The sequence below is a fragment of the Cryptomeria japonica genome, chromosome 8 (assembly GCF_030272615.1).
Source record: "Cryptomeria japonica chromosome 8, Sugi_1.0, whole genome shotgun sequence".
In the NCBI taxonomy this organism is placed as follows: Eukaryota; Viridiplantae; Streptophyta; class Pinopsida; order Cupressales; family Cupressaceae; genus Cryptomeria; species Cryptomeria japonica.
This window is the reverse complement of record NC_081412.1, coordinates 189,160,450-189,187,815: the sequence shown is the minus strand read 5'-3', so window position 1 is coordinate 189,187,815 and position 27,366 is coordinate 189,160,450. Positions and strand designations below refer to the sequence as shown.

Genomic DNA, 27,366 nt, shown 5'->3' with positions numbered 1-27,366 from the left:
GTCAAATCCAAACGTTCGTTTTTGCACTCCAGGAGACATAACTTGAGCATCCGAACTCCATTTTTCGAAAATTTTATATCGCTGGAAATATTGTTTTGTGTTCTTTCCATTCATATGATTTTTCTTTCCAGAATCTGTTCCAGAAATATTTTATTCAGTTTTTTTTCTTTTCAGCACTCTAATGAATATATTTGATGTTTCAGGTCTTGGGATCTCTTTCTTTGAGTAGGATGTCTCATCTTTGGTTGTTCTTTCTATTTCTAGTCTTCTGTCTCTTCTGATCATTGTAACATTTTATTTATACAAACGCACTGAGATAAAGTGCCGCCATGCATTGTATACTTGGAATCTTGCACATCTTGTGCCTTATTGTACATGAACTATTTATAAAGTGTCATAGGGGGGTTGATGTTTGTCTTTTGTTTGTCATATACCTTTGTCATGTGAGTGTTCCTTCCATGACATTAGCCTCATGATGTGTGTCAAGTGGGTGTTTCTTCCACGACACTGTGTACTTTCTCTGCACCTTCCATGATTCTGGTTCTTTGTCATGTAGTTCTTGTTGCCGTTATTTTCAGTGTACATGTCCCTCTCCCTTCTCAGCATTATGGGGAGGTTTGTCTTGTTGTTCTAATGCTTCCTTGGTTCGATTGATCAGCTCTTCAGGCTTTGGTGTTTCATGTCATCTGTATCTTCGAGTTTAGTCGTTTGCCTTTGTTTTCCATCTGATTCAAATAGTGTCATTTGAGGAAACTCATGCAAATTATAGTCTTCTCTACCTAGTCATGTTCTATTTCAGTGGAGGTTCTTCAGATCAGCAATTACTCTTCGACAATGTTTGCAACTATTTCATGCTTCAGTGGTGTTCTTCATTCTCTTCTTTTTGTTCCTATCTTCTGGAACACTCTTGTTTGGAGGCTTCTTAGTCCTTCACTTGAGTTTTCATCTCTTCTTGGAGAGGAGTTTTGCTCCCACTGGGTTTTCTCTTTTTTCTCCACTTTACAAAGATTTTAATGTACTTGGGTACCTCATCAGGCCTAGTTGTCGGGACCCATTGTTGCTTTCTTGCATTTTTTACATGTTTTTGTAGTCCTTGGTTGTTTTTTAGCTACTCCCTAAGTTCATCTTAAGGGGGGGTGTTAGAGTAATCTTTTATTAGCTAATAATTATTTAATTAATTATTAGTCTATTATACTCTATGCTTAAACTAAACTTAGGAATCTTATAATTCTTTAGGGTTTTGAGTATCCTTTTATAAGAATTCTCTCTTTGTATTTGCATAACAATTATAATTATTGAATTGCATTCTTGTTGCACAATCAATATGACTCATCTTTTTTGGATCTTTGAATTCTGGCCTCCATAGCTTTTTTGCTTCTCTCCTTCTATGACACGTTTGCAGCTATTTCATGCTTCAGTGGTGTTCTTCATTCTCTTCTTTTTGTTCTTATCTTTTGGAACACTCTTGTTTGGAGGCTTCTTAGTCCTTCACTTGAGCTTTCATCTCTTCTTGGAGAGGAGTTTTGTTCCCACGGGGTTTTCTCCTTTTTCTCCGAGCTCTATCCAGATCTGGAGGTTTGAATTTTCTATTTTGTTTTTTTGATGGTTTTTTTTGTTGTCAAAGCCAGAGGTTCATTTTTGCACTTTGGGAGACATAACTTGAGCATCCAAACTCCGTTTTTCGAAAACTTTATATCATTGGAAATCTTGTTCTCTGTTATTTCCATTCATATGAGTTTTCTTTCCAGATTTTGCTCCAGGTATATTTTATTCAGTTTTTTTCTTATCAGCACTCTGGTGAATATCTTGGATGTTTCGAGTCCTGGGATCTCTTTATTTGAGTAGGATGTCTCGTCTTTGGTTGTTCTTTCTGTTTCCAGTCTTCTATCTCTTCTTATCATTGTACCATTTTATTATGCAAACTCACTGAGATAAAGTGCCACCATGCATTGCATACTTGGGATCTTGCACACCTTGTGCCTTATTGTACATGCACTACTTATAAAGTGCCATGGGAGGTTGATGTTTGCCTTTTGTTTTCCATCTACCTTTGTCAAGTGAGTGTTTCTCCACGACATTAGCCTCATGATGTGTTTCAAGTGAGTGTTCCTTCCACGACACTATGTATCTTCTCTACACCTTCGATGTTCTTGGTTCTTCGTCATGCAGTTCTTGTTGGTCGTTCTTTTCAGTGTACTTGTCCCTCTCCCTTTTCAGCATTATGGGGAGGTTTGTCCTATTGGTTCTAATGCTTCCTTGGTTCGATTGATTATCTCTTTAGGCTTTGGTGTTTCATGACATCTGTATCTTCGAGTTCACTTGTTTGCCTGTGTTTGTCATTCAATTCGAGTAGTGTCATTTGAGGGCACTCATGCAGATTACAGTCTTCTCTACCTAGTCATGTTCTATTTCAGTGGAGTTTCTTCAGATCAGCAATTACTCTTCGACAGTGTTTGTAGTTATTTCATGCTTCAGTGGTGTTCTTCACTCTTGTTTGGAGGCTTCTTAGTCCTTCACTTGAGCTTTCATCTCTTCTTGGAGAGGAGTTTTGTTCCCACGGGGTTTTCTCATTTTTCTCCACTTTACAGAGATTTTATTGTACTTGGGTACCTCATCAGGCCTAGTTGTCGGGACCTATTATTGCTTTCCTGCATTGTTTATATGCTTTTTTAGTCCTTAGTTGTTTTTTAGCTACTCCCTAAGTTCATCTTAAGGGGGGGTGTTAGAGTTATCTTTTATTAGCTAATAATTATTTATTTAATCATTAGTCTATTATTCTCGATGCTTAAGCTAAACTTAGGAATCTTATAATTCTTTAGAGTTTTCTCCTTTAGGGTTTTGAGTATCCTTTTATAAGGATTCTCTCTTTGTATTTTCATAATAGTAATTATTGAATTGCATTCTTGTTGCACAATCAATATGACTCCTCTTTTCTGGATCTCTGAATTCTGGCCTCCATAGCTTTTTTGCTTCTCTCCTTTTGTGACAGTTTTGCATGCAGGTGATCTTTGGGAGTTGTAGAGTTGATTTTTCCTCAACTCCAATAGTATTCATTTCGGCTCATGAGAACATTGTGACCCTTATAATCCACCATGACTAGCTAAGTAGTTTATCCAAACTTCATAAGTATCGTGGATAGAGTCTTGCTGCCAGCGAGCATCTATAGCCCCAATGAGGCTATTGTTGTAATCTCACAAACATTGCTCTATTCTCGATCGGGCGTCCATATCCCCGATGGAGTTACTCACATGTTCCCAAAGCCAAATGTTTTTGATATTTCATTTTCATTTCATTTTTTCTTTTCTTTTCTTGATTTTTTCTTTTTCTTTCTTATTTTTGTCTTTCTTTATTTCTTTTGATACTGCTTTCTTTTCACATATTTTCCACACTTCACAATTTGGATCGTAAGCAATGAAGATCACTTGGGTTTGAGAATTACAATGGCGTGTAAGCAGGATTTTAGATTTTTCACTAGCCATGACTTTATCTAAGAAACCACAATGACTTAGAGCAATTTGATTAAGCGTGTAAAATATAGAAATCAAAAGATATTGGTATGAAGACACAGAAGGTGATTCTCTTCTGAGTCAAGTACAAGTCCTAACCAAATGATAAAGTTAAAGAGGAACAACCTTGAATTCAAAAGAACTTCATAAATAGATATCCAAGAAATGGACCGAACATGATATCCAAAAATTTTACTAGCATGTGAGAAAACAACACAAATGTCTTTCTCACAAATGAAGGCTCCCACTTAGGACACCTAAACTAAGCAAAACAGCTGACTCTAAAGAAAACTAAAACTTAAAGAAAATCAAACTAAGCTAAAGCAAGCACACAACTAAACTATTTGAGCCACCTAAGATTCTTGAGTCAAATGACTCAAGGCAAATTAAGAACAAGGCTCAATAAGACCTCTAACTAAAACACACAAAAGGAAAACCTACTCTAAAGCTATATACAAGAATATTAAGACAAATATGACTCAAAAGACCTAGATATGTACAAGATCTCACATGATTTCCCAGAATGTTCAACAAAAGCATGGCAAAGGTGATGGTTCAGAGATAGGCAAACTTATTCTTAAACTCAGAGAAGTAGGTTCTCACTAAGCAAGTCTCATATTCAAGCAAATCTTCACACAAGATAAGCAATTGAGGCAATTCATTAGGTCCATTCTCATTCCATATGCAAGTTGTTTTTCCTAAACCCCCTTAATCAAAATCATAACAACTTTTAAAACTAGGATTAAGGAAAGAGACAACTTGGCGTGTTTTGGGCTCCAATAGAAATTCTTGTGCGCTCTCGACCTTTTCATCATAAGAAGAGAGATTATCAGTTGCTTCAAGAGGTCGCCATTGATGATGTACCATTCTATGGGCATCCACAATGTGTTGATTCTCACTTGCAGGTTCTTCTTGAAATAAACTTAGTGCCCCTTCGAATAGCTTAACATCTTTTGTTTTCATAGTGACATCTTGCATAAACCATGCATTCTTATGAAACTTCATAAGCATATCTTCAAGAATTAGGGACTCCTTAATAGGTTGAGCTTCAAAATTTTCCTCTAGTTGATCAAATACAATCTTTGGTGGTATTTCATCCTCAAGCAATGTCTCGGGAGGCCGGATTTGATGATGAATCATATCACTCACAATAACTTGTTTGTCTTGAAAAAAAATTGACAGTCATTCCATTTGTACTTCCTCCATGAGACCTTTCAGTGCCCCCTCAAATAGAATGATGGTGATGATGTCTTTGAGCGCTCCTTCAAATTGTTCTTTATACTTAGGTTCACTAGTGATAACTTGTAGTTCTTTGTTCAACATCTCAATATGATTGTTTTCTCCTACAAGGCTGCTACATGAAACTTCTTGCATTTCATTCTCAAGGATCTCCTTTTGTAGCATGATTGAAAATTCCTCAAGGAATTCCTCTTCTTGGAAGGTTGTTGAATTATTTTCTTCCTTGATTTGTATTCCAACATATTCCTCTTTTGGTGCAAGATATGGAAAGCTCTCATTCGCTGTTATACATTGATCATTAGGTTGATTTGTGTCATCAACTTGCAACTAGTTTCCTTCACCATCTAATGGTGTAGCAATGTTTTGTTCTTGTGTTCTTCTAAATTCAGCTGCAAGGTATGCACTCCAAGAAAAATTCATGATACACTCGTCCTTGGATAGGGTTGGTAATCCAAACTAATAACTGACTTGGCTAATAGCCATTTTGCACAATGAGCAAGTAAATTTGGAGTGTGGTGCATTATGAATCCTACACCATATGGTAGCAATATGTTTTCTAAATGTAGTTCACCATTCAGGACAAGTTAACCTTCAATCATCCCTAAGAATCTAGAAAGAGGATCATTGCTCTCTGGGACACTAAAATTGCCTTCTTTTGCTTCTGGCTTGGGAACATCCTAAATAAAAATATTTTCTTGTACTACTGATTCCATCCTTGACAAGAATGTCAAGCAATGCATTTCATTGTGTTCATTCGTCTCGTGGATTCTACACTTCCCTAGTGATGCAAACTCAAACAATCTCTGTGGGTAAAGTGCAGCATTCAACCTCCACCAAAGTTGTTGAGTATCAACTTGTTGCTCATCTTGGCAATGTTGTTGCTCCATTGAGAAACCTTTTTTTCTGATTTTTTTTTAAAATTTTTTATTTTTTTTAACTTTTTTGGATTTTTTGGAATAAAAGAGATCTTGCAAATATCGAATTCAACTTGAAATCTCACTCTGGTTCCAGTAGCGTGAATTGCTTACTTTCTTTTGTAAGTCCAATTAATGACCCTGCGTACTTTCTTTCCTCCTATGATGACTTCGTTGAGCTTTGAGGATGTCTTTTCATTGACCTCCGACTGAATTCATATGATCAAGAGTTTGCATTCATGCATCTATTGTCATTTGATCTAGCATGGAGAGGAGTAAAAAGGCTTGAGATAACTCCCACAAATATAAATTGATAGAATCTGGATTTCAGTTGTTCAGGCATTCATCACAATCATGCCCTCCCTCTAGCGCCAATTATGTTGATGTGTTTTTTAGCACAATCAAACACAGAATAAAATACAAAGTATTATATCCTCTCTTGATCAAATGTTGATGACAAATCAGTGTTTTGTTCTTCAATTGTACACTCAATCATGGGCGGCATTTTCACTTCCATTTGTACCATTATATGCTTCCAACAAGTTGACATCTTATCTTCCATTTGCACTAACTAAGCGGGGTTTTGTCTTTCATTTGCATCATTTTCATCTTGCCAAATCCAAACTTGAAGTGGAGGCTTTTATAGGATCATTTGCACAAATTCATCTAGTGAAAAACATTACTTATACTTGTATGAACAAAAATATTCATTTTTGAATCAGTCACTACGGCTTCATTTGTAGCAGATGATTGATCAATCAAATTTTGCTTGCCTCTCCTTACCAAAACAAATTGGTCTTTGAAACCTTGTTTGTACAAAACAAAATTTAACAAACATGTTACTTATCTTTCTGAGTGTCAATTCTCTCACATTGTCAAGTGGTGTTTTCTACCCTCATTTGCACAGTTGAGTCTAACTAAGCCTTAATCATATTTTTTCTGTGTTGTGAAGTGCCATCAATTTGCTTAACATCTTGAGCTGCTTGAAAATTTTCTCTCCTTTTGAAGCGAATCAGTAATTAAAATCTTATTTCAATGTGAATCATGTTTGAGCAGATACGAGCTTTGGAAGTTTGGATTAAATTTAAAGTGGAGTGCTTTATATTCTCCATCTTAAAGTTCTATTGGGGCCCAAAAATGCCATGGGTGTGGAAAGGGAGGGGAAAGGTGTGATAGTGAAGGGGATATTGTGGCAATAAAGATGGGGAAATGTGGTAAAGAGGTGCCACGCAGGCGATAAGGTGGAAGGGATGTGGGGTAGAGTGAGGTGTAAGGTGGGGTAGTAGTTATGAAAAGGAAGCTTGGGGAAGGTAATAAAGAAGGTGTCGGGAGATGGGAGTTATAAGGGGTAAAGGATGGTAAGTTAGAAAGAGGTGCAAGGTGTGGGTAATGTTGTTACAAAAGTTGAATCCACTTGATGAATAACCTTGATCATCAACCTTGTGCAATGTGGAAACAACCTCCCAAGTGTGGGGCTTGCAAAAGTGAGGTTGAGTCTCCGGAGAAGGTCGGTTTCCTTTCCAATCTGAGTGCAAGTGTCGGACTAACCCAACATTGATAAATCCTAATCTATAATCTGAAAAGGAAAAGGGAGAAAGAGGGGATGCTTGAAAGGGGGGAAATAAATTTTGCAACTAGACTGAAAGTAATCTTCCCTGCCTATAGCTACACAAAACACAAATAAAACCACCCAAGGCATGCACAAGATTCTATTCTAATTAGCTTCCAAAATGCAGAGTGGAGGTTGGAATTTGCAAGATAGTAGGAGGAACTGATCCAGTTCACAGATGATATCCTGAAGGGATCAACACACTCACCTATGTTAAGGAAACAAACTAAAATCCATTCAGACAAAAAGACAAAACATTACACAAGTTTAAAGAACTAAATGAAGGCAAAATAGGCGAATTCTATTCATGTAAAGGCAACGCAAATTTTTACAAGTGCAGAGAAACATAAGTTTTCTGCAGAAGAAAAGGAAGAAGATCCTTGAAACAGGGGACAAAATTGCCTTTATAGCTCAAGCATAACTCAGATCGAGTTGGGGTTAAGAAACTCTAACCCTATCCAAGGTTAGGTTACAAAATATCTGAGAAGAGGAAGATCAGATCAAGGACGATCTGATGGCGTGTTGAATTTGGCTCTGAGAGCGTCCTCTGCCTCTAGAAAAGCAAAATATCCCTGCAAGGAATATATCTTTGTGATTGAATGCACTATGATAGCATGCAGGGCACAAAAGTCTTCATACCGCATTGAATGAGCATGGACAGCACCTGAAATCGACTACAGGAGTCACCTCTAGAGTTATGGAGACGATCCCCAATGGTTGGGTGCAAAACATATCATATTTGGGGTGTCGACCAAGCAGAAAAGGACCTTGACCATCGAGTCAACAACCACCCCGCACAAAGGATTTAAATGCTAATGGATCCCGCAAAATTGAATTTCAATCATTGATCCTAGAAGGTGCGCGAAGATGGACGTGCATGAATTCATCACAATAGCCCCCATTAGTTCCAACGAAGCTTTAAAACATCATCGTCTGATCAGCCCTTAAGTGAAAATACACGGCCAAGATCACGCCACGCATCGAGTTGGGTCCACCCTTGCTATCGCAGGCCCAAGATGATCGAATGACCAATGTGCCTCTGTGGGGGGGAAAACTATCAGAGGAAAGGAGGCCACAGAGCCACACTAGTCGTTGATCGAGAAAATAGGCCCCACAAAAATCGCCTCCAAGGAACTCAGTACTTGGCCAGACGAGAAGAGGGCCCTCACCGAGGCCCAAGCACTTGCCATGAAACCGCCATGCAGACTTGGGCCCACCACCCACATCGGCACTACACAGAGAGCTCGAGGAGCTCAACACTCAGCCAGGCCAAGAACCTCACTCTGTCGAGCCCCGAGCACCTGCCACGTCGGCATCAACCCGTCCACTGGGGCACACGCAAAAGGATCTCGGCACTCGACGGGAGAGGGACGCTCATCCTGTTGAGTTACAAGTAGTTGACCATCGCCACCACCCGCCAGTCGGTAGGAACAAACACAGAGACTAGCCCATCAATGATAAGGGACCCTCTAGCTAGTCGAAGATAAGTGATTTTAACGGGTTGGAGAGGTCAAGACAAAATTAGAAAAAATGGAGCTCGTCGTAGCTGAATAACACGTGGCGCGACTAACATGCGCATTAGTCACACCAATGTTGGTGTAACTATTGGTTGTGATCACTAACCCTCATGTTATGCACCTTCACATAACCTTCGTGTTATGCATTTTCTGAAAAATAAAGAAGCAGCTAACTTTATTGACTAATCTAGCTCCAAAACAGCAGTACGGATTGACTAACACACACGTTAGTCGTGCATTTCACACCGTCAATTTTGCAATAAATGGTTGCGATTGACTAACACGTCGCTATCACGTTGTACGAAAGGTCTGTTTTGGAGCCAGAATAGTTTTGGCCAACTTTGTTGAGCAGGATAGCACAATGTGTTAGTCGCACTTACTAACACGACGTGTTAGCCACACTGAAATCTCAAAACTGATCTCTGCAAAGGTTGGCACAAAAATTGCCAACATTTTTGGCGACTCAGAGGGGGCTCTAAGCCTGCTTAGGGAAAAACCAGATGTCTTAAGGTATCCATTGGGCATGGAGTCAAGGCCTGAACAAAATTAGATACTTTCTACCCCTGTCAACTACAACAAATCAAAATTTGGGGGTGAACTCACAATAATGGTTCCCACTTTTTTGTCAACTTTGACACTGAGATGAACATTTTTAAAATAATTTTCACTTTCCGACACCTATATCTTTTAAACCATTAAGAATTTGAAGATGATGTAAATTAGTGATTTGTAACATCTTGTCTATAGATTCTAAATATATTTTTTTCAAATTTTTTTGAAGAAAATTGTTTTTATTTTTCCATCTCCCTCGAAAAGTAGTTTTTTACAGCAAACAACATTTTTTAAGAGTGATGTGCCTCCCGAAATGCATAACTTTTTTTCTATAAATAATACAAACTCAATTCTTTCGAATTTTGGTTTGTAACATCAATATCCAGGGCATGGAATTGATTTGATAATGATATATTGAATATTTTTCATTTTATTAAGTTTTGAAGTCCGACTAATTATAATTTAGACATAGGTGTACGTTTGAACACATAACTTGTTCTATATGTATCAAAATTCAATTTTATTTTTTTATTAAAAAGAAGACATCAATATGTAGAGCATAGATATTTTTCATAATTTTTTTGAATTAGTTTACTATTTTTTCCAATGCGTTGAACAGAGTAGTTCATGTTCGTTGAAAAACAATACTTATAAAATTTAAAAAACAAGATCATAATAAACTCGCAATGTAATAAATTATGGTTGTTGGAAAGCTTGCTTTGAGCACTACCATCCTATATTTTTTGGTTGTCAAGATTGTTCCATTTGAGCCTTCAACCAGAGGTTTGAAGGCCAAAATTATGTAGAAAGTTGAAAAGTTTGGGGAGAGAAGCATAGAAAGGGGGTTCGAATGAACACCCCTTCGAACAAAGGGGGTTCGAATGAACCCCCTAGGTTCATTTTGGAACGAGTAAAAAATGGTTAAAAAAGGGGTTCGCTCAAAGGGGGGATTCGAGCAAACCCCATGAAAAAAAAAAATTTAAAAGGGGGTTAGAGTGAACCCCAATGATGTCACATGTACGATTGAAGTAGGGGGTTCACGCAAACCCCAAAGGGTGGTTCGCTCGAATGCCCAAAAAAAAAAATTCCCCTATCCACGTTTTTTTTTGTGGGTGAAAATGGGAATCATTATTGTGAGATGACCTGTGCATGTGCACTTCTTAGAAAACTAAAAAAACTAACTAATATTTACATTTTTACAACCCAGAGACAAAGAGAACCTATGCCTCTGTCAAAGATAATCCTTATAAAGGAGCTAATCTCCCTCATACCATGATTGTAGTCACCAGCCAACTGCAACAACTAAATTTTCTTGTATGCATGCATCAAAGCATACACGTTGCTGATGTGGTGAGAAGAAAACTCACCATTTACTTTGCTACTACAATGAATCCATATAAAATAAGCCTCTGAAACATATAGAGGCACATCAAACGTAGGTTCAACAACAAAGGGAAGATACACCAGGGGTAGGTCAGTATCAGATTTATCCCTTACAGAAGAGAAAGAAACCTCTTCACACAAGGGAGAGTCACTGCTATCATAGTTGCCTTGCTCCTGGTATGAGTTGAAACCAGAGGACAAGGCCTCCAACCCATATGAGGATGGCAAGCATGTCATCCCTCCTTCTTGATCTGCAAAAGGGAGCTCCTCAAGCAAATCAACATCACATGTGCTAACAACCAACTTATCAGAACAAAACTCAGGCTTCTGAGACACTTCACAAGAAGATCTAAAATCTTCAAATTTTGTTGTTTACAAACTGCAGCGACCTTAGGCTCATGGCAAAAAACATTTGTCATGTCGTGCGGCAAAAATATCACCACCACCACCACCCGCCAGCTAGTAGGAGCAAACATAGAGCCGGTCCACCGATGATAAGGGACCCTCTAGCCGATGGAAGATAAGTTATTTTGACTGACTATAAAGGTCAATACAAAATTAGAAAAAAAAAAGTCTGTCGCAGCCAAATAAGACTAGACGCGACCAACACGCTTATTAGTCACACCGATATTGGTGTAACTAGTAGCATTGATCACTAACCCTCGTGTTATGCACCTTCACATAACCTTCGTGTTATGCATTTTCTAAAAAATAAAGTAGCTAACTCTGTTGAGTACGATAACACTACGTGTTAGTCGCACTGACTAACACGACGTGTTAGCCACACTGAAATCTCAGAACTGATCTCTGCAAGGGTTGGCACAAAAATTGCCAACGGGTAATAAGGATAGGATAGGGTAAGGGAGATGGAAAAAGGGGTTGGTGGTGGGTAGTGAAAGAATAGGTTAGGATAGGATGGGGTTTAGGGAAGAAAAAGGAGATTTTAGGAAATAAGAAGTGTGTTAGGATATAAGGTGTAGGGTGTTGGGGAATATAGTATAGGATGATGTGGGAGGTATAAGGGGTTATGAATGGAGTTAGGATAGGATAAGGGTAGGGTAAGGGAGTGTGGGTAGTCGATGGGTAGGTTAATGGGTGTAGAATAATATAGGAAGGTTAATAATGAAGGATGTAGGGGGATGTAAGGGATAGTTAGGATGGGATATAGGTAGTGGTAGGGGTAGGTTGGAATGTAGGATGGAAGTTGGGAAATATAAGGTAGTGAGGGATGGGAGGGAGCGAGGGTGGCGGTTAGGATAAAAGTAGGTAGTGGGGTGAGATGGAAGGAGAGGTTTATGGATGAAATGTTAGGAAGGTGAGGTGGAGAGGTTTATGGAAGGGATATGAAGGATGAAGGTATGAGGGAAATGGAAGAAAAGATGGAGGGAAATGGAAACAAAGGGAGATGGAACGGAAGCGATCGGGTTTAGGCATCCACTAGTAGTATTGGGAAAGGCAGATTGAGAGGTTTGGAGGGCAAAAGAATTGTTGTACCTCACTTCATCCTAAAGAAAGAGACTTGATCAGCTTCTATGCAACTACAAACAAGAAGCTAATAGCAAAGACTCGACAACTACCAACGGCTAAGCTAAGACAACTAACAAAAAGTGAAAAAGTGGGGGTCCCCATTTGCAATGGGGCGGATGTGTGAAAACGTCACAACAGATCCCATGTAAGTTTTTATGATCTCTCTTTCAAGATTATATAACTAATGCAAGTAATTTCTCCACACCTCGAAAAAGTAGGTGATGATATTTAAAATGAACAATACAAATCTAATACGATAAGAGGCATCTAGAGTCCTAGACACCAGTTAATTGGTAAAATTAGTCTCTCGTGCAGTGCATATATCAATAGGATTCATGTGTCAGAAATGCAGAACCAAGAATTATGTATTTTACTGGCATTGATCTCAGAAATGCAGAACCTGTCAATTTCTATCGAAATCACCCAAAAAGGACTATGCAATGTTGCAAACCTCACTGCTCCATGAAAAGATAATGAAAAACTCAGCATATTCTTTGATAGACAACATTCAATGTACCAAGTGTTTGACAATGCTTTCCAAGTTAACATGTTAAATCCAGTTTGAGTAGACTCCCATTGACTTTTACCAGACAATGGGAAGCCAGATCAACTAAACAAGTATAGGCAAGTTCTGTTATATTCTCTCGTTGCTGGACTTGAGAAGAATTACAGCTGTATAATATAGACTTGTGTTGATAGAGGTACACTGACTTTTTTAGTTTTTTCATGATTGACGAGGCATTAAATGTGCATTCGCACTTCTAAAAAACAAGCTCCCTCTCCTGAGAGTTTATAATCATTGCAAGAAATTGCATCTAACAAATGATCCTGACAAGCTATCCAGATGGCAAACGGGGTAGTCAATCCTCCTTTATTCTCCCAAACCATCCATTTGGATGAGCGACGGGGTTATGGTCCCATCTCATAAAACAGCATAACTGTACATCAAAATCCCAAAACATCTATATTTCATCCAATTCTCATTGGACTACAGAATCAACATGCATATGGGAGGCACAATGGCAACAATGCAACTTTCACCAAAGAGATTTATTGATAAAGGCTAAAGCAAATGAATAGTGTACATGTCATGATAATTTGTACATTTTCATTGAGGAATCTATTGAATTTTAATATCCAAAATCTCTGTCAATCGAGGTCGTCTATACCTTCGTAATAGCAAAGATGAGCAAACAACACTAACAGAGGAAAGAGCCATGGCAGCCCCTGCCACCCATGGGGGTAACCTGATCTTGAGAAAAGGAAAGAATAGTCCAGCTGCCAGTGGAATTGCAATCATATTGTAGCCCATTGCAAAAACATAATTCAGCTTGATTCTTGCAAAAGTTTTCCTGGACAAATCAATTGCAGTAATAACATCTTCTAAACTATTCCTCATTAACACATAATCTGCAGCTTCAATTGCAATGTCTGTTCCAGCTCCAATTGCCATCCCAACATCTGCAGCTGCTAATGCAGGTGAATCATTTATCCCGTCTCCAACCATGGCAACCACAGTGCCATCCTTCTGAAGAGAGCGAACTGCCTCAGCTTTGCCAGCTGGCATCACTTCAGCCTTGACATCCTCTATACCCAACTGCCAATGTCACGAAAATATATTCAGAGAAAATTAAATAAAATAAATATGTTTCCGCAATCACATAAAATACACTAAGTTTTTTCCATTTTAAATATATTTAGTTTTTGTAAATTGCCAGAAAAGCTCAAATCTAAACAAGACTAAATTATTACAGGAAATTGCCATCAATCTATTAATCGATGGTTGCCTCCTCCCACATATGGTTCTAACATTGATTTAGCTTGCAGAGGGGCCTACTATCTATAGGGTCCACTGCTCCAGAGATAATGATCTGAGAAAGGATGTTGGGTGTTCAAACTTCAGAATGGACATTAGAAAGTGACAAATCAATCACCTGACATTGAGAATATGTAGAGAAACCTTTTGGCAAGATGAACTACCTTATTGTATCATATTATGACCAAATAAAAAAGGCGGAGGTACAGAAGAGGCCCCTACTCGCTATCCCGCAAGATAAGTTGGCAGGATCTTCTATTTAGAAGGTAAAACACAGCATGAATGACATTTAACCCATGAAAAGGACTGGGCCTCTGACAGGTTGGGGGTGTCAAGCCACAAAATCCCCTTTCTTTCAATAGGGGAAGGCCTGTGGAGTAAGGGGTTTGGTAGATTCTACAGCTACTGTCAGTGTTGGGTCCATATGGGTTGAACCGGCCAAGCTACTTCGGCTTTATAATATGAATGGTTGAAACGATTGACAAGTTGAAAGGCTGGGGAATAGACACCTTTGGATAGCTTGTTTGAGAGTGGGCATATTCATATAACATGATACCTGTTTTATCATGCAAAGCAAAAAGCAGCATAACAATGTTCTAGAAAAAGAATGTTTTACACCAATGAGCTGTTTTAATAGTTAATATCATATCTTATCACAGTTCTTAACGAAATATGACACTGAATAAATGCAACATATAAATCCTACCTCTTTTGCAACAGCTCGAGCTGTTGTCCAGTTATCTCCTGTAACCATGATAGGACAAATACCCATTTTTTTTAGGCCTTCTATGACAACAGCTGCCTCTCGCTTGAGTGGATCTGAAACAGCCAAGATTCCTACTAATGTCTTATCAATGACCACCAATATTCCTGTTCGTGCAAGCTTTTCCATGCCCAGTAAGTAATCCTCTGCTGTTGAAGGTATTGACACTCCATTCTCCAAAATCAACTTCCTGTTGCCAACCTATTGAAATGAATTTGGTTAGGTGTATAGAATGGAGATTAAAAAGAAATTTCCGTACAATTACAACAAGGATAGAGAGTAATTCAATATATCTTACCAGAATTTCTTTCCCATCTATTGAGCATTTCACCCCTTTTCCAGGTAGGGATGTGAAATTTGCGACAGTTAATAACCAGCTAGTATTTTTTATCTTGAATGCTCGAATATCATTATCCTTGGGTGGTTCACCAAAAAAATGAAAATGGTACGCATAGTTGACCACTGCTCTTGCCAATGGGTGCTCACTGCTTGCCTGGTTAATACAAAAATTCCAGCAAGATTAATGTAAATATAAATGCCTCAAAATCTTATTGATGTGTAAGTAAACTATTATCTTGGATCTTTAACTCAGTTTAATCCTACTTGATACCAACCTCTGCAGAAGCAACTATTCTCAGAAATTCTCCCAGCTCCATGTCAGATAGAACTCTAGCAGCAGTAACAGAGGGCTTACCCTCTGTGAGAGTACCTGTTTTATCAAATATAACACATTTTATTTTTTGTGCACGTTCCAAAGCATCACCTCCTTTGATAAGAACTCCATTAGTGGCTCCAACACCAGTTGCCACCATAACAGCTGTTGGAGTAGCTAGTCCCAAAGCACATGGGCAGGCAATGACCAGCACAGAGATAGAAAACATGAGAGCAAAAACAAAGTGATCAGTACTGGGAGGTAGCCATTCTTCTGGATAGGTACCAAGAGCTCCAGCTAAATACCTACAGAAAGCAGGTGGTTCGATCAACAACCAATCTCATGTTTCTTTTCCATCAAGAGAAAAATGTACATAACATGAAAGTACAGGTAATTTTTTTCCAAAATAGAGCTAAAGTTGAGAATGGATATAGAAAACCCTACCAGCCCAACCATGTCACAAATGCCAGCGTAACAACAACTGGAACAAAGACACTGGCAACCTGCAAATATAAATCAGTTTTAGCTCTTACTTCAGACAATTGATTAACATTAATAAAAGTTTTAGCCTTGTTAATCTCTTTTAAGGGTTAGTCAGGACTTTATGCAAATATTCATTTATCAAAAGATCAATATAAAGTTTCTGACTTGCATGCAGGAGAAAATTATACAATTCCAAGTAGATATGTTAAGAAGACCTTACATAATCAGCAAACTTCTGAATTGGTGCTTTAGCCATTTGAGCTGTCTCAACCAGATGGACAATCTGTGACAAGACAGCATCTGAACCTATTCTTGTAGCTTCAATGTGAAGAGCTCCATTTATGTTCATTGTGCCTCCTATGACTATGTCTCCTACCTCCTTCGACGCAGGGGTAGACTCACCAGTAATCATGCTCTCATTGATATGGCTGGAACCCCATATGACAGTTCCATCAGCTGGGACCTTTGAACCTGGATGCACTTTCAGTATATCACCTCGTTGAATCAATTGTGCATCAATCTCTCTTTCTCCCACAATCTTGCTATCTGTAATACAGATTCATATCATAAATATATATTATTTTTTCAAGGTCTATTATAAAATCCTTAATAGAGTAAATACTAAAGAATAAAGAGATGGCATAATCCAACTCAATGAAATACATGCTTAATAATGCAGACAACAAGACAGAAGAGCATCCCATGCAAGAGTGTGATAAAGCAATGTTAATGATACAACTTACAAGCTTACCACAGTTCACCCATAGAAACTGAGCATCGCTAAAGAAAGAGTAAAAATAGTCTATCACACATTTACAAGGCAACAACACTAGCATAAAAGACAAACACAAACCTGAATCTCTAATTAGCAGCAAAGCAGTTGTTGGTGCAAGTTCTAAGAGCTTCTTGATAGCATCTGATGTTTTCCCTTTTGCAACGACTTCCAAATACTTTCCCAACAAAACAAAAGTGATCAGCATAGCACTTGTTTCAAAGTAGGTTGCTGTCCAGTAGCCACTAACAGCACCATAAAGGAGGGCACAGACAGAATAAAAGTAAGCAGCTGATGTGCCAAGTGCAACCAATACATCCATATTTGCTGAACCATTTCTCAGTGCTCTGTAGGCTGCAACATAAAATCGCTTGCCAATGACAAACTGAACAGGAGTTACCAAAGCCCACTTTAACCAATCTCCCATTACAAAGGGACCACAACGTAGAAGTAGCAGACTATACATGAATGGTATATGAGGGCAGACTACTCCAATAAAAACAACAGGAACCTGTAAAATACCAGTACATTCCCTGAGCAAGAGCAGATCTATATTCAAAAGCAAAAGTAGTAGGATGAAAGGTCTACAGTAGCAAAAAACAGCTAATAATTCACTATCGATAAGGTGGCACATTAACACAATAAATACGTGGAAGTGGACTTACGCTAAAAGATATGCTGGAAGTAAATAGCCGCAACATATGTGAGGATTCATTTGTATGACTTGGAGAGTAAGCAGTGTAAGGACTATGTAGTATTACTTTAAAGCGACCGTTACATTCACTCTCAATGGTATCTACAATGGATCTCAGACCTGCCACTTCTGGGTCAAAGAAAACGTCCGCTTTCGAAAGCATTAAGTCAACCACAAAAGTCCTGACTCCTTTCATACTTCCAAGAATGCCTTCAACATATTTGGCATCATGTTCATTAAACATACCAGCAATCCCAAATGACAGTTTATCTTGTTGTCCACTATGAATCAGCTCCGCTTCAAACCCAGCATCTTCAATCGCTGTGATTATCATTGTCTTTTCTATTTGATTTGGATCATATTCAACCTCCCCCAATGAAGTGGCCAATGCAACAACTGCTCGTGTCACACCTGGTAAATTTCTCAATATCCCCTCAACCGAGTTAACACATGCTGCACAAGTCATTCCACTTATTCTGAACTGACCTGTCACAACTCCCTGACCTTTAGAAAAAGTAGAAATCTTTGGGATAATCTCTGCTTCAAAACCAGCATCCTCAATGGCCTCTTTAATGTCTTCTTCCTGCAAGTAAAAATAAAAAATCTTATTGTAGTCAGAATGCATATGTCCAACAATGCTATTTCACTACACACAGAACTGTTAGTAAATTAAGTGGATATAACTCTTCAATAATAAAGCATATATTAGTAAGTGAAATTGGCAAAGATGGAATAGACCATAGATTATGTTTACAAAAAGACTAACTTAAAGAATAATCATCAAAATCCTTAAAACATGGTAATGCATGGCTGTGAAGACAAATGCCTCATGTTTTAAAGGACTGCTAAGGACTAATCTGTACTGAAGAGTCGAAGACAACCATGAATGGGATAACTATGGATTTCAGTTTTGCCTAAGATTTGCATGGGTTCCACTGAGCATATTGTCATTGATGAATAAAAGATATGTGGGAAAAGGCACAAAAATTTATATCTTAGTCTATAAAGTTATTAGGATAAAGCTTAGCATATTAATACATAATATGCAAAAGATAACAGAGAATACATGGGGGAAAGTAATCATGAACTCTAAGCCTTAGAGTAGGGCTTCTTTTGGAAAGTGCTTATGCAACTAATTTGTGAAATTCATTCAATAACCAAATGAAGCATTCATACTGCTCTTGCAGTCCTCTAAACCTGGAAAGAGCGCCTAAGTAGTACAAATACAAATTTGAGTATTGATGAGGGTAGGCATCCAATATGGCAAGATAGAAACCTAACTTGCCCAAACAGTAACTCATTTTATACTACAGTTTTCCAACCGATATATTTCATCTAGGCTTTTACAGACATGACACATTATAAAACAAGTTGGATGTCAAATACACTTTGAGAAAGGTCTTACACATTCACCATATAGCCGTCCCTGGCAAGAGCACTCTTGGCACAAGACATTTTAGCAGGGGTGAGATGTGGCTCATGTCAACAATCAGATTAAGATGAAAGCACATGGATGTGCTTCTGTTGCATCCTCAGGATTTAGAGAAAGCTTTCAAAAGGAGAGGGATACGTTGTGTACCTAAACACAACATCCTACCATGTAAGAAGCAATGCTGCTATCATATTCATAAGTCAATACTTTGTTATATTGAGTCATAGTTTTCTGAGTAAGTATTATGACTAGTGAGATCATGCACACCATATGTTCAGCATCAAAACTAGGCACTTGTGTTACAATTCAGACTCAGAGTCATTTGTGAAGCGTTACCTTTTGCTATTGTAAATTTCAAATCCTCCCTTCACTGTACTCATTCGATCTTCTTAACGATACAATATCGAAGAATTGCCATCAACTGGAGAAAAATTCCTCCAAGTATGTCATGAAGTGAGCAGATGCCGCCACATTCACGGCTAATCAGTTGGGTTTGACACAGGCACCCCCCCCTTGCCTTAACCCTTGTAATTTTATTTTGCTCCATTTATCCATTTGAAAGTGGCTATATATCTATCAATGATGTTGGGATACAAAAGTTCAATATTATTCTTATTTTCCAATCTAGTCTTTTAGACTTATTCCAAAATTCAGTTTCAGAGCTCATAAAAATTAAAAAAAGAACAAAAACAAAGGCCCTCTGCTGATGGGATGAATGGAAATAAGATTTTTGTGTCTGTGGGCAAACAGAAGAAAAGAAAAACTTGGGCAACAATTAAGCTGAACTTTGATGGGGCTATTAGAGGCAAAACAAGCCCAGCAGATTGTGGCAAAGTTTTTAGAGAATGGGATGGACAACCACTCCAAGATTTTTCCAATCTAAAGCACATACACCATAAATAGTGCTGAAGCAATGAACATACTTAGAGCACTTGCCCCATGTGTGGAAAGCATGAGGCCCTGTGGATCTTTGACAATTTAGATACAGTATGCTTCAAGCATGTTAAGTATAAAGCAAAACAATGTGGCAACTCTGAAGGTTAATTGATGGATGACCTGCCTTCTATAGATTGGTCGAGCCTCTAACAACAAAATATTACACCCTTCCTATCAAAAGGCACTGTTTGTTTAATTATTAAAGATTGACAGGAATGAGGGGTATAGGTTACGTCATTATCTCTACCCTACTAGATTGTCATATTATCACCCTCCATTAACATACCAGGAAATGATTTATTTGGCGGTGGGAGGCCTGAGCTCTTACAACCAACCAACCCCTTATTGTGTACCTAAATTTCAACCAGTCTTTTCGAGTTTCAGCAATTGAGAACTATGCTCATAAAGCTCAGGTGATCAACACACACATAGAGCCTAATTTTGACTCAAACAGGATTTGGCAAGCTCTGATTTTTGATAGACTAGTATGGTAGCAGACCTTTTTAGGCTTGATTCAAATTATCTCAATATTTAAAGATTTTTTATCAGAAAATTGTGGAATAGGTCAGAAGGTCAAAGTAAGACCTAGCTTGTCCTATTCTGTACGGTTGTCTCAAATTTTGCTTAGGGAATATGAAATTTTACAGCTTTGTGTTACCAATCTAAATAAATTGAGATTGTATCAGGTTGGGCAGTAAATGCCCATCGTTTTTTGTAAATCTGGAAGACCTCAGCTCCAGCTATCACAAGCAGAATATTAAATAATGGACGACAAAAGGTAAGGAATTAAATCATATTTTTCATAGTTTCAGTTTAGATTTCAAATATTGGGTAAGATTTCACATGAGCTATCATTTTTTAGATTTCATCTGTAGCCTGTAGGGTTTTACGTTTAATTATAAATACACTCTTAAACTAGAATCATTAACAGAGGCTTTGAATGCTTTGATGTTAGAAGAGCTCAAAAAAGAAAATTTTTAAAGACAAAAGGTGATAAAGAATCATGAGGGAATGGCATGGAATAAAGATACTGTAGAATTGAGAGGCATCCATATTAATCAGTTTAGACTCTTTAGAGCATCTGAACTATGTCAAACACTTGTTAAAATCTAACCAGGTATACAGAATGGATGGAACTTGATGCAATTCCAACCAAATGAAATGTAGAAGAAAATTAAAAAATTTCTTTTGCGAAAACTATGCTGAAACTGATAATTCATAAAACCTTTTGTTAACAATCCGATGCTACTGAATCGACCAAAAACCTAGGCATATCCAGGCACAATTTGATTCAGAATCAAAGTAGGGTTTGATTCGCCTGTGGATTCATCCAGGACAAAAAATTTTATGCACAGATTCATTCGGAATCATTCATAAGCCTACCCAGGCAATTCTAGCTATTGTTAGGGTGAGTCCACAGCTATTCCAGCAGCAGGCAACAATTTCTATGCGCATTGTTTGACTTTTGACCATCAAAACCACATCTTCTGTTTTGTTTGACGAGTAACAGGGTAAAAATAATACTGTGTTTTGTTTAACAAGTAAACAAAAAGATTCAGTCACCAGAGTAAACAGTGCCATGGATTTCCTCTGATTCTGCAATCATTTTCACTTTTGAGGAGTCTAGTAGCCAGCATACTTGTATCATGAATGGAAGTAGAGCTGCTTGTGATTCTTCTGATCTACCTCGTCTAATGTCAATAATGGTCATGATTTTGGTCATGATGAGGACCTAAACGACACTGATTTCTGAATGCATAATTTTATATTGTACAATGAATATCCATCAGAACATTTGAGTTTGACAAATTGATATTGAATTAGTATGCTGTATTTCAAATTTCAAATATTTATGGTAGATTTGTTTAGGAATATATAAAATATATGATATGTGTTATTATGAACTTAATTCCTGTTTTCAGGCTGCAAATATGTACATATTCATGATTTTTATATGTTTTTTGTACAGTGGTACCCAGAATGTACCCAGCCCAGAAAAAATTGCTGTACTGGCATACCATACCAACTTACCCATACCACACCTGATTCTGATTTGGCAACTTAGTGTTAACCTAAATATATGATTAGTATTTGAACTTGGAGAAGACAAATTTTGAAAAGAAAAATTTGTTTTCAAAATTTGTCAGAGAAAAAATTCCAATAGAATTAATCATTAAGTTTTGGCAGATATAAATAGGCAAATTTACACCTTCGTAATTTGAAATAAAACAAAATATGCAGAATTGGACATTTTGAATAATTATTTTCAATGATTTTCAACTAATATCAAAAAATCTCTGTGAATATTATAAATGTGCATGAAATTTCTTTAAAATTACCAGTATTTGAAGTCTACCACTTTCATTGACTGAGTTTGATCCCGAAAAATATAGTGCCTCAAATGCATGCCAACAATACCTTTTTGAAATTGCTTAATTTAAAAACTAACGAATTTAGTGCCAGATTTTAGCCCAAAAATTATATCGACTGAAAAATAATGAGCCCATTTTTCCATAACGATCAAATCCTGCAAAAGTCTTTAACGATTTTTAAGAATCGCCCATGTAAAGTTTTATCTTTCAAAACTATGTTTTCCAACATATAAAGAAGAAATATGTTTCTGTTATAGGATGATAAAATTTAATACATATTGGGATCCGCAAAAAGCCCGCAACAAATCTAAAGCCACACGTTTTGTAAGCATTGATTTTCTTCTTTATATTCAGTTTCCACAATTGAACCATGTTTCCAGAGATAGAGAGTCAAAATATGTTTTCATATATGGAAGACGGAAACTGATTCAAACTGGGGTCATCCAGAACCCACGAAAAATCTATAGCTAGGCTTTTTCTGAACATTGAAACTATTGTTTATGGAAACGCTTATGCTAAATTTCTTAAAATGATCAATGGGGATCTATATAATTCTGTCAAACTCTTTCTGCAAAGTAGATAATGCCCTGGCTACAAAGATAAAGATAACTTTTGAGGTCCCATCCTAGCAGGCACCTAGCTGGAGTGTCAACCCCACTTTAGAAACGATGGGTTTTTACCCATATATATGTTGTTCAAATTTCGTAACCCTTAGATGTTTATCTCTTGACGAAACCTGAATATGACCCCTTTGGAAACAAGGTACTTGAATGCTCCACTTACATTTATTGTTCAACATTTGTACCCATTAGATTTCAATGCCATGATCTCCCAGTTCCCCGCCTTTAGAAACAAGAGAATTCTGCAGTTCACCTATATGTATAGTGTTCAAATTTCTAACCCTTAAATTTCGATCTTTAGATCGAACCTGAATATTTCCCCTTGAGAAAAAGACAACTCTGGACTTTATTTTTATATATCATTCAAAATTTGTGCCCCTTGGATTTCAATCTTCCGATCAAACTTGACCACGGGCTCTCTAGAAACAGAGGAAATTTACATTTTACCTATATGGTATATAAGTTGTTCAAATTTTGTTATTCATCAATTTAGGACACCAATCAGATGAATTCACATTTAAAAACAAATTTGGTATGATCAAAAACTTACCTTGACTTTGGAGGGATCAAAGGTAACGTCAGCCTTATTCTGAAGCAGAGCCACAGAAGCCCTACTTACCCCATTCAAATTCAACAGAGCTTTCTCCACAGAACAAGAACAAGCAGCACAGGTCATGCCAATTACATTTACCTCCAAGTTCTCCAATCCCTTGCCATTCTCCGATCCCTTATCCTTCTCCAATCCCCCGTCTGAAGAAGAAGATCCCAAGAGGGGAGCCGCTTCTAAGTCAATAGAATCATCAAATCCATTATCTCTCAAAATGCCTGTCAGCTGCAGGTCCCTGGCACCCGGGGCCATTTCTGTACAACTAAAAACAAAATATGTTGATAATATCGATATCGGTATATAAAATTTCAGATCAAAGCTCCAATTTTGAGCAATTCATGGCTGAATTCAGCTGGAAAAAGGACCATATACAATAAATTCTTCTGAACGCTTCAAGATTTCAATGAAAAAAGTCTCCAGCTCGATCTATATGCATCAATGGCCAACTGGGTTTCACCTGCAGGGCTCCCCTCCACATGGGGGACCCAATTTTCTCCCCCGTTTAAAATACGAAAAATAGTGTGGATTGATTCTCCTGCCTACTTATCTTGTTTTGCCTAGGACAAATATGTTGGGCTTTGTGCTTAATATACACCGATCCAACCGGTTAAAAGAACTTTCATCGATTTCATTTGAGTAGTACGCGTACTAATAATCAAACTGTACTGCAAGGAGTAGGTGGTTTGCATGCTGACCCGGTCCCTTTTGTCGCCGGTAGGAGGAGGAAGTTGCACCTTTGTTGTGTAAAACACGTTTTTGTTACCTATCTTCTTCCGCCGCCTGTTGTTTTCTAGAAAGCCAGGAATTCTGAAGTCTATTTACAATGGTCAGAAATGACTGTTTTGGAGATCAGTTCGGCTTCTTTGAATTTGTAAATATAGAGAGGCAAGTTTTCACTCGGTTTTTTTTTGGACTTAATTTATTTAGAGAACTAGTCCAACGTATTAAAACCAAGTTTAATGTTTGCAAAGAAATAAACGCATTCTTGTAGTTAATTTCAAGGGCGTTCCCAACTCAAATATCCCCTCACAAGTAAGGAGTAGATTCATTTCACATAGCTTGGAGTGCATATAACTTATTTTTAAATTATTATTTTTAATTTTCGAATTATCTTCATCTTCCTAAGTACCTATGTGTGTCTCCATGTGATCCCTTTTGACCATGCTTTTCTGGTGATTTTTATCCTTCTTTCTCTATTTTTCTTTTAGCCTTAATGCTAAAAATTGATGTGGTCAACTTCACAAGCGACAAAGAGAAATTCCTACGAGATCATGCCCTCATCTGTAAATTTATGAAAACTTGGCCAAACTTCCGAGATCTCCATTCTTGGATAAGTGATAATTGGAAAGAATATATTGAGGATGAATTAGTGTCTACCCCTATGCTAAGGGGTTCTTTATTCTAGAATTTGAGTCTCATAAGACACGGATTTGGTTCTCAATGCTGGACCTTGGTTTTTTCATGCGAACATTTTATGCATGAAGCCATGGTTTCCCTCATTCAACCCTCAAACGAAGACATCTTTTTTTGTGTGTGTGTGGGTATGTATTCCTTATCTCCCTTTACAATTCTAGGAGATTGAGTGCATGAAAGCGATTGGCAATGGTCTAGGGAAATATTAAAGCATATCAAAAGAAGCAACCAATTATGAAAGTTCCACATGTGCACGTTTGTGTGTCGAAATGGATCTCTCAAAAGATCTTCCTGTCAAGATTTCATTAAGGTTGGTAATAGAAGCTAGAGACAACTAGTGGTGGTGCAAGAGCAAATGAAGACACAAATGAAGTCTAAAAGAGCCTAATATCACCCATAAGGTGAAAATGATCATCTGTAATAGGTTGATAGTTTTAGTCAATAAGACCCAATTGATGTAAGGCATTGTCATGGTTGCATTTTATAAGCCACCATGGATAAATGACCATGTGGGTCAGTAGGAGTCTAAGCATGAGTAAGGCAAATAAATATTGGTCTTAGAAACATTAGACCAATCCTCGGAATAGGTCAAATACACCTTGAGTCACCAAATTTGAAAAGTGCAAGTTGACAACTTTTGTTGTCATTGCAAAATGTTGTAAAGAGGGATAACTAATCCTCCAACGGTTCCAAAGTTTGAAAAGTGGTTGGAAACCATTAGGGAGGCTATATTATGCCCACTTGGATCGTTTCTAGGTTGTTGTTGACGTAGTTGTTGAAGTTGATGAAATTTGATGATGTTTTGGAGTTTGGAGCAATACAATATCCTTGCAGTTTTCCAAAAAATTATGTTTTTGTTGTTCATTTCTGATTAGTACGGATTGATGGATGTCTAAAACCAATTGTATGAGTTAGGGAAGTCTCTTACCTTTCATTTGAATCAAGTTTTTGGTTTTGTATCAATCGGGTTGTAGGGATCCATCCAAATCTAACCAAACTGGTCACAAACCATGCCAACACCTAAGCTTTCACTGTAAAGATGCCCTTAATCTGATATTTTCACCAAAGGACCAAACAACCTATGGGAAAATGTTAGAAGGGCCATTGTATCATAAGATTTTGGTGTTGGTTTGTAGGGAGGCTCCAAGTCCAAAGAGATTGAATCGACCCTAGGTGGGCATCTCTATGTGACTACCTGAACTGTAGAAGTGGAAATCACTTGCAAAAGATAAAGAAGATGGGATCAAGTCTTGAATCCTTCGATTTGGTGGTTTGACACCTTACCCCACCTTGCATAAGTTTTGGTTTAGTTGGGGTACTAATACAAGAGGTACTTTCTTTGTAAATTAGGCCTAATTGGCTTAATTAGGTCTGGAAGGACAGTAAGGGTACAAACCTTTCAACTTGTGGTTAGATTATAAGCCTTTGGGGAATTGGGTAACTAGATAAAGGGTATCTGAATCTACCTTTAGTTTGTCTTGTCCTTTGGAATTTTGTTAAGTTGTGTTTGGAAAACTCAACTGGTAGGGCTACTAAACAATAGGGCAATTGTGAGGCAAGTATTCCCTAGCACATCTAATAGCTAGATCTTATGGGTGTTTTGTGTTGGTTGGACCACCAATAGACAAAATCCAATAGGTTTTCATCCCACCAGTGTCGGAAGGTACTAAACCAGTTCACAAAAGGGTAGAGTGTTTTCATCATACCGATACCGGAAGATACTAAACCGGTATGGATCCAATCACACAAATTCTTGTGTGAGTTGAGAATTTGGTAGGTGTGTTGTTCACACCTTGATCAAACAAAAGAACTTGTTTTGGACTTAGTAATTGTGGGTGAGAGAAGGTTTTCACCTAGTTTGTTGCCTGGCTCTGCATCAGTTAGTTTCCTCAATAAGTCGATTTGATCTCTTTTGGCTCCCTTTTGACCTTTTCTACCCCTCGATCCTAGGGTTTTGCACTCTTATTGATCATATTTTTTGTACCAATTTTTGTGCCCTGGGGTTTTCGAATTTATTTTTTCTTTGGGATCCCCAAACTTTGGAACCCTGACCTTTGAAATATTATTCCTTCCAATACCTCAAAATATCAGGTTCCCGAGATCCTGAAGTAGCCTTGAGTTGTGAACTTTCACACTTCGGAACTCTAGGTTCTCAGGATCTCTAAGTGCATTTGAACCTGTCTTTTCATGACTTCAGAATTATAGGATTCTGGAGTTCTGAAATCCATACCCGCCCAAGCTTCAAAACTTTGAGTCCTTGGGATTTCAAAGTATGACCTTTAAGATGGCTACTTTTCGACCCAGTTATTTTGTATTGTAGATTTCGGGATCCCAAGATCCCAAAACATGGATTCAATTATGCCTATTCAACCTAGAACCCTAGAATCTCGGGATCCCAGATCAAAGACTTAGTTGTTAGTGGAAATACCCCTTTTGAACTCGGAACCCCGGGATCCCAAAGTTCATTGTTTGATAAAGATGAATTGCATGTTAATTAGGTTGATCAATGAGTTTTCTTGTAGGTTAAGGAGTTCATATGGAAGCGGTAGATGCTCTTGG

At 37.8% G+C, this 27,366-nt stretch overlaps 1 protein-coding gene across 1 annotated transcript; it reads right to left on the bottom strand.

Annotated features, from left to right (window-relative positions):
- Positions 1–13,282: 13,282 nt before the first annotated feature.
- LOC131048328 (copper-transporting ATPase RAN1) lies at positions 13,283–24,256 on the bottom strand. Its single transcript, XM_057982241.2, has 9 exons — positions 23,338–24,256; positions 17,399–18,010; positions 16,815–17,244; positions 16,182–16,507; positions 15,923–15,981; positions 15,441–15,783; positions 15,125–15,319; positions 14,770–15,027; positions 13,283–13,844 (listed from the first exon to the last, which is right to left on the bottom strand). Exons 1-9 carry the CDS (start codon positions 23,644–23,646, stop codon positions 13,368–13,370), a joined length of 3,009 nt encoding a protein of 1,002 aa, XP_057838224.2. The 5' UTR covers positions 23,647–24,256; the 3' UTR covers positions 13,283–13,367.
- Positions 24,257–27,366: the final 3,110 nt, after the last annotated feature.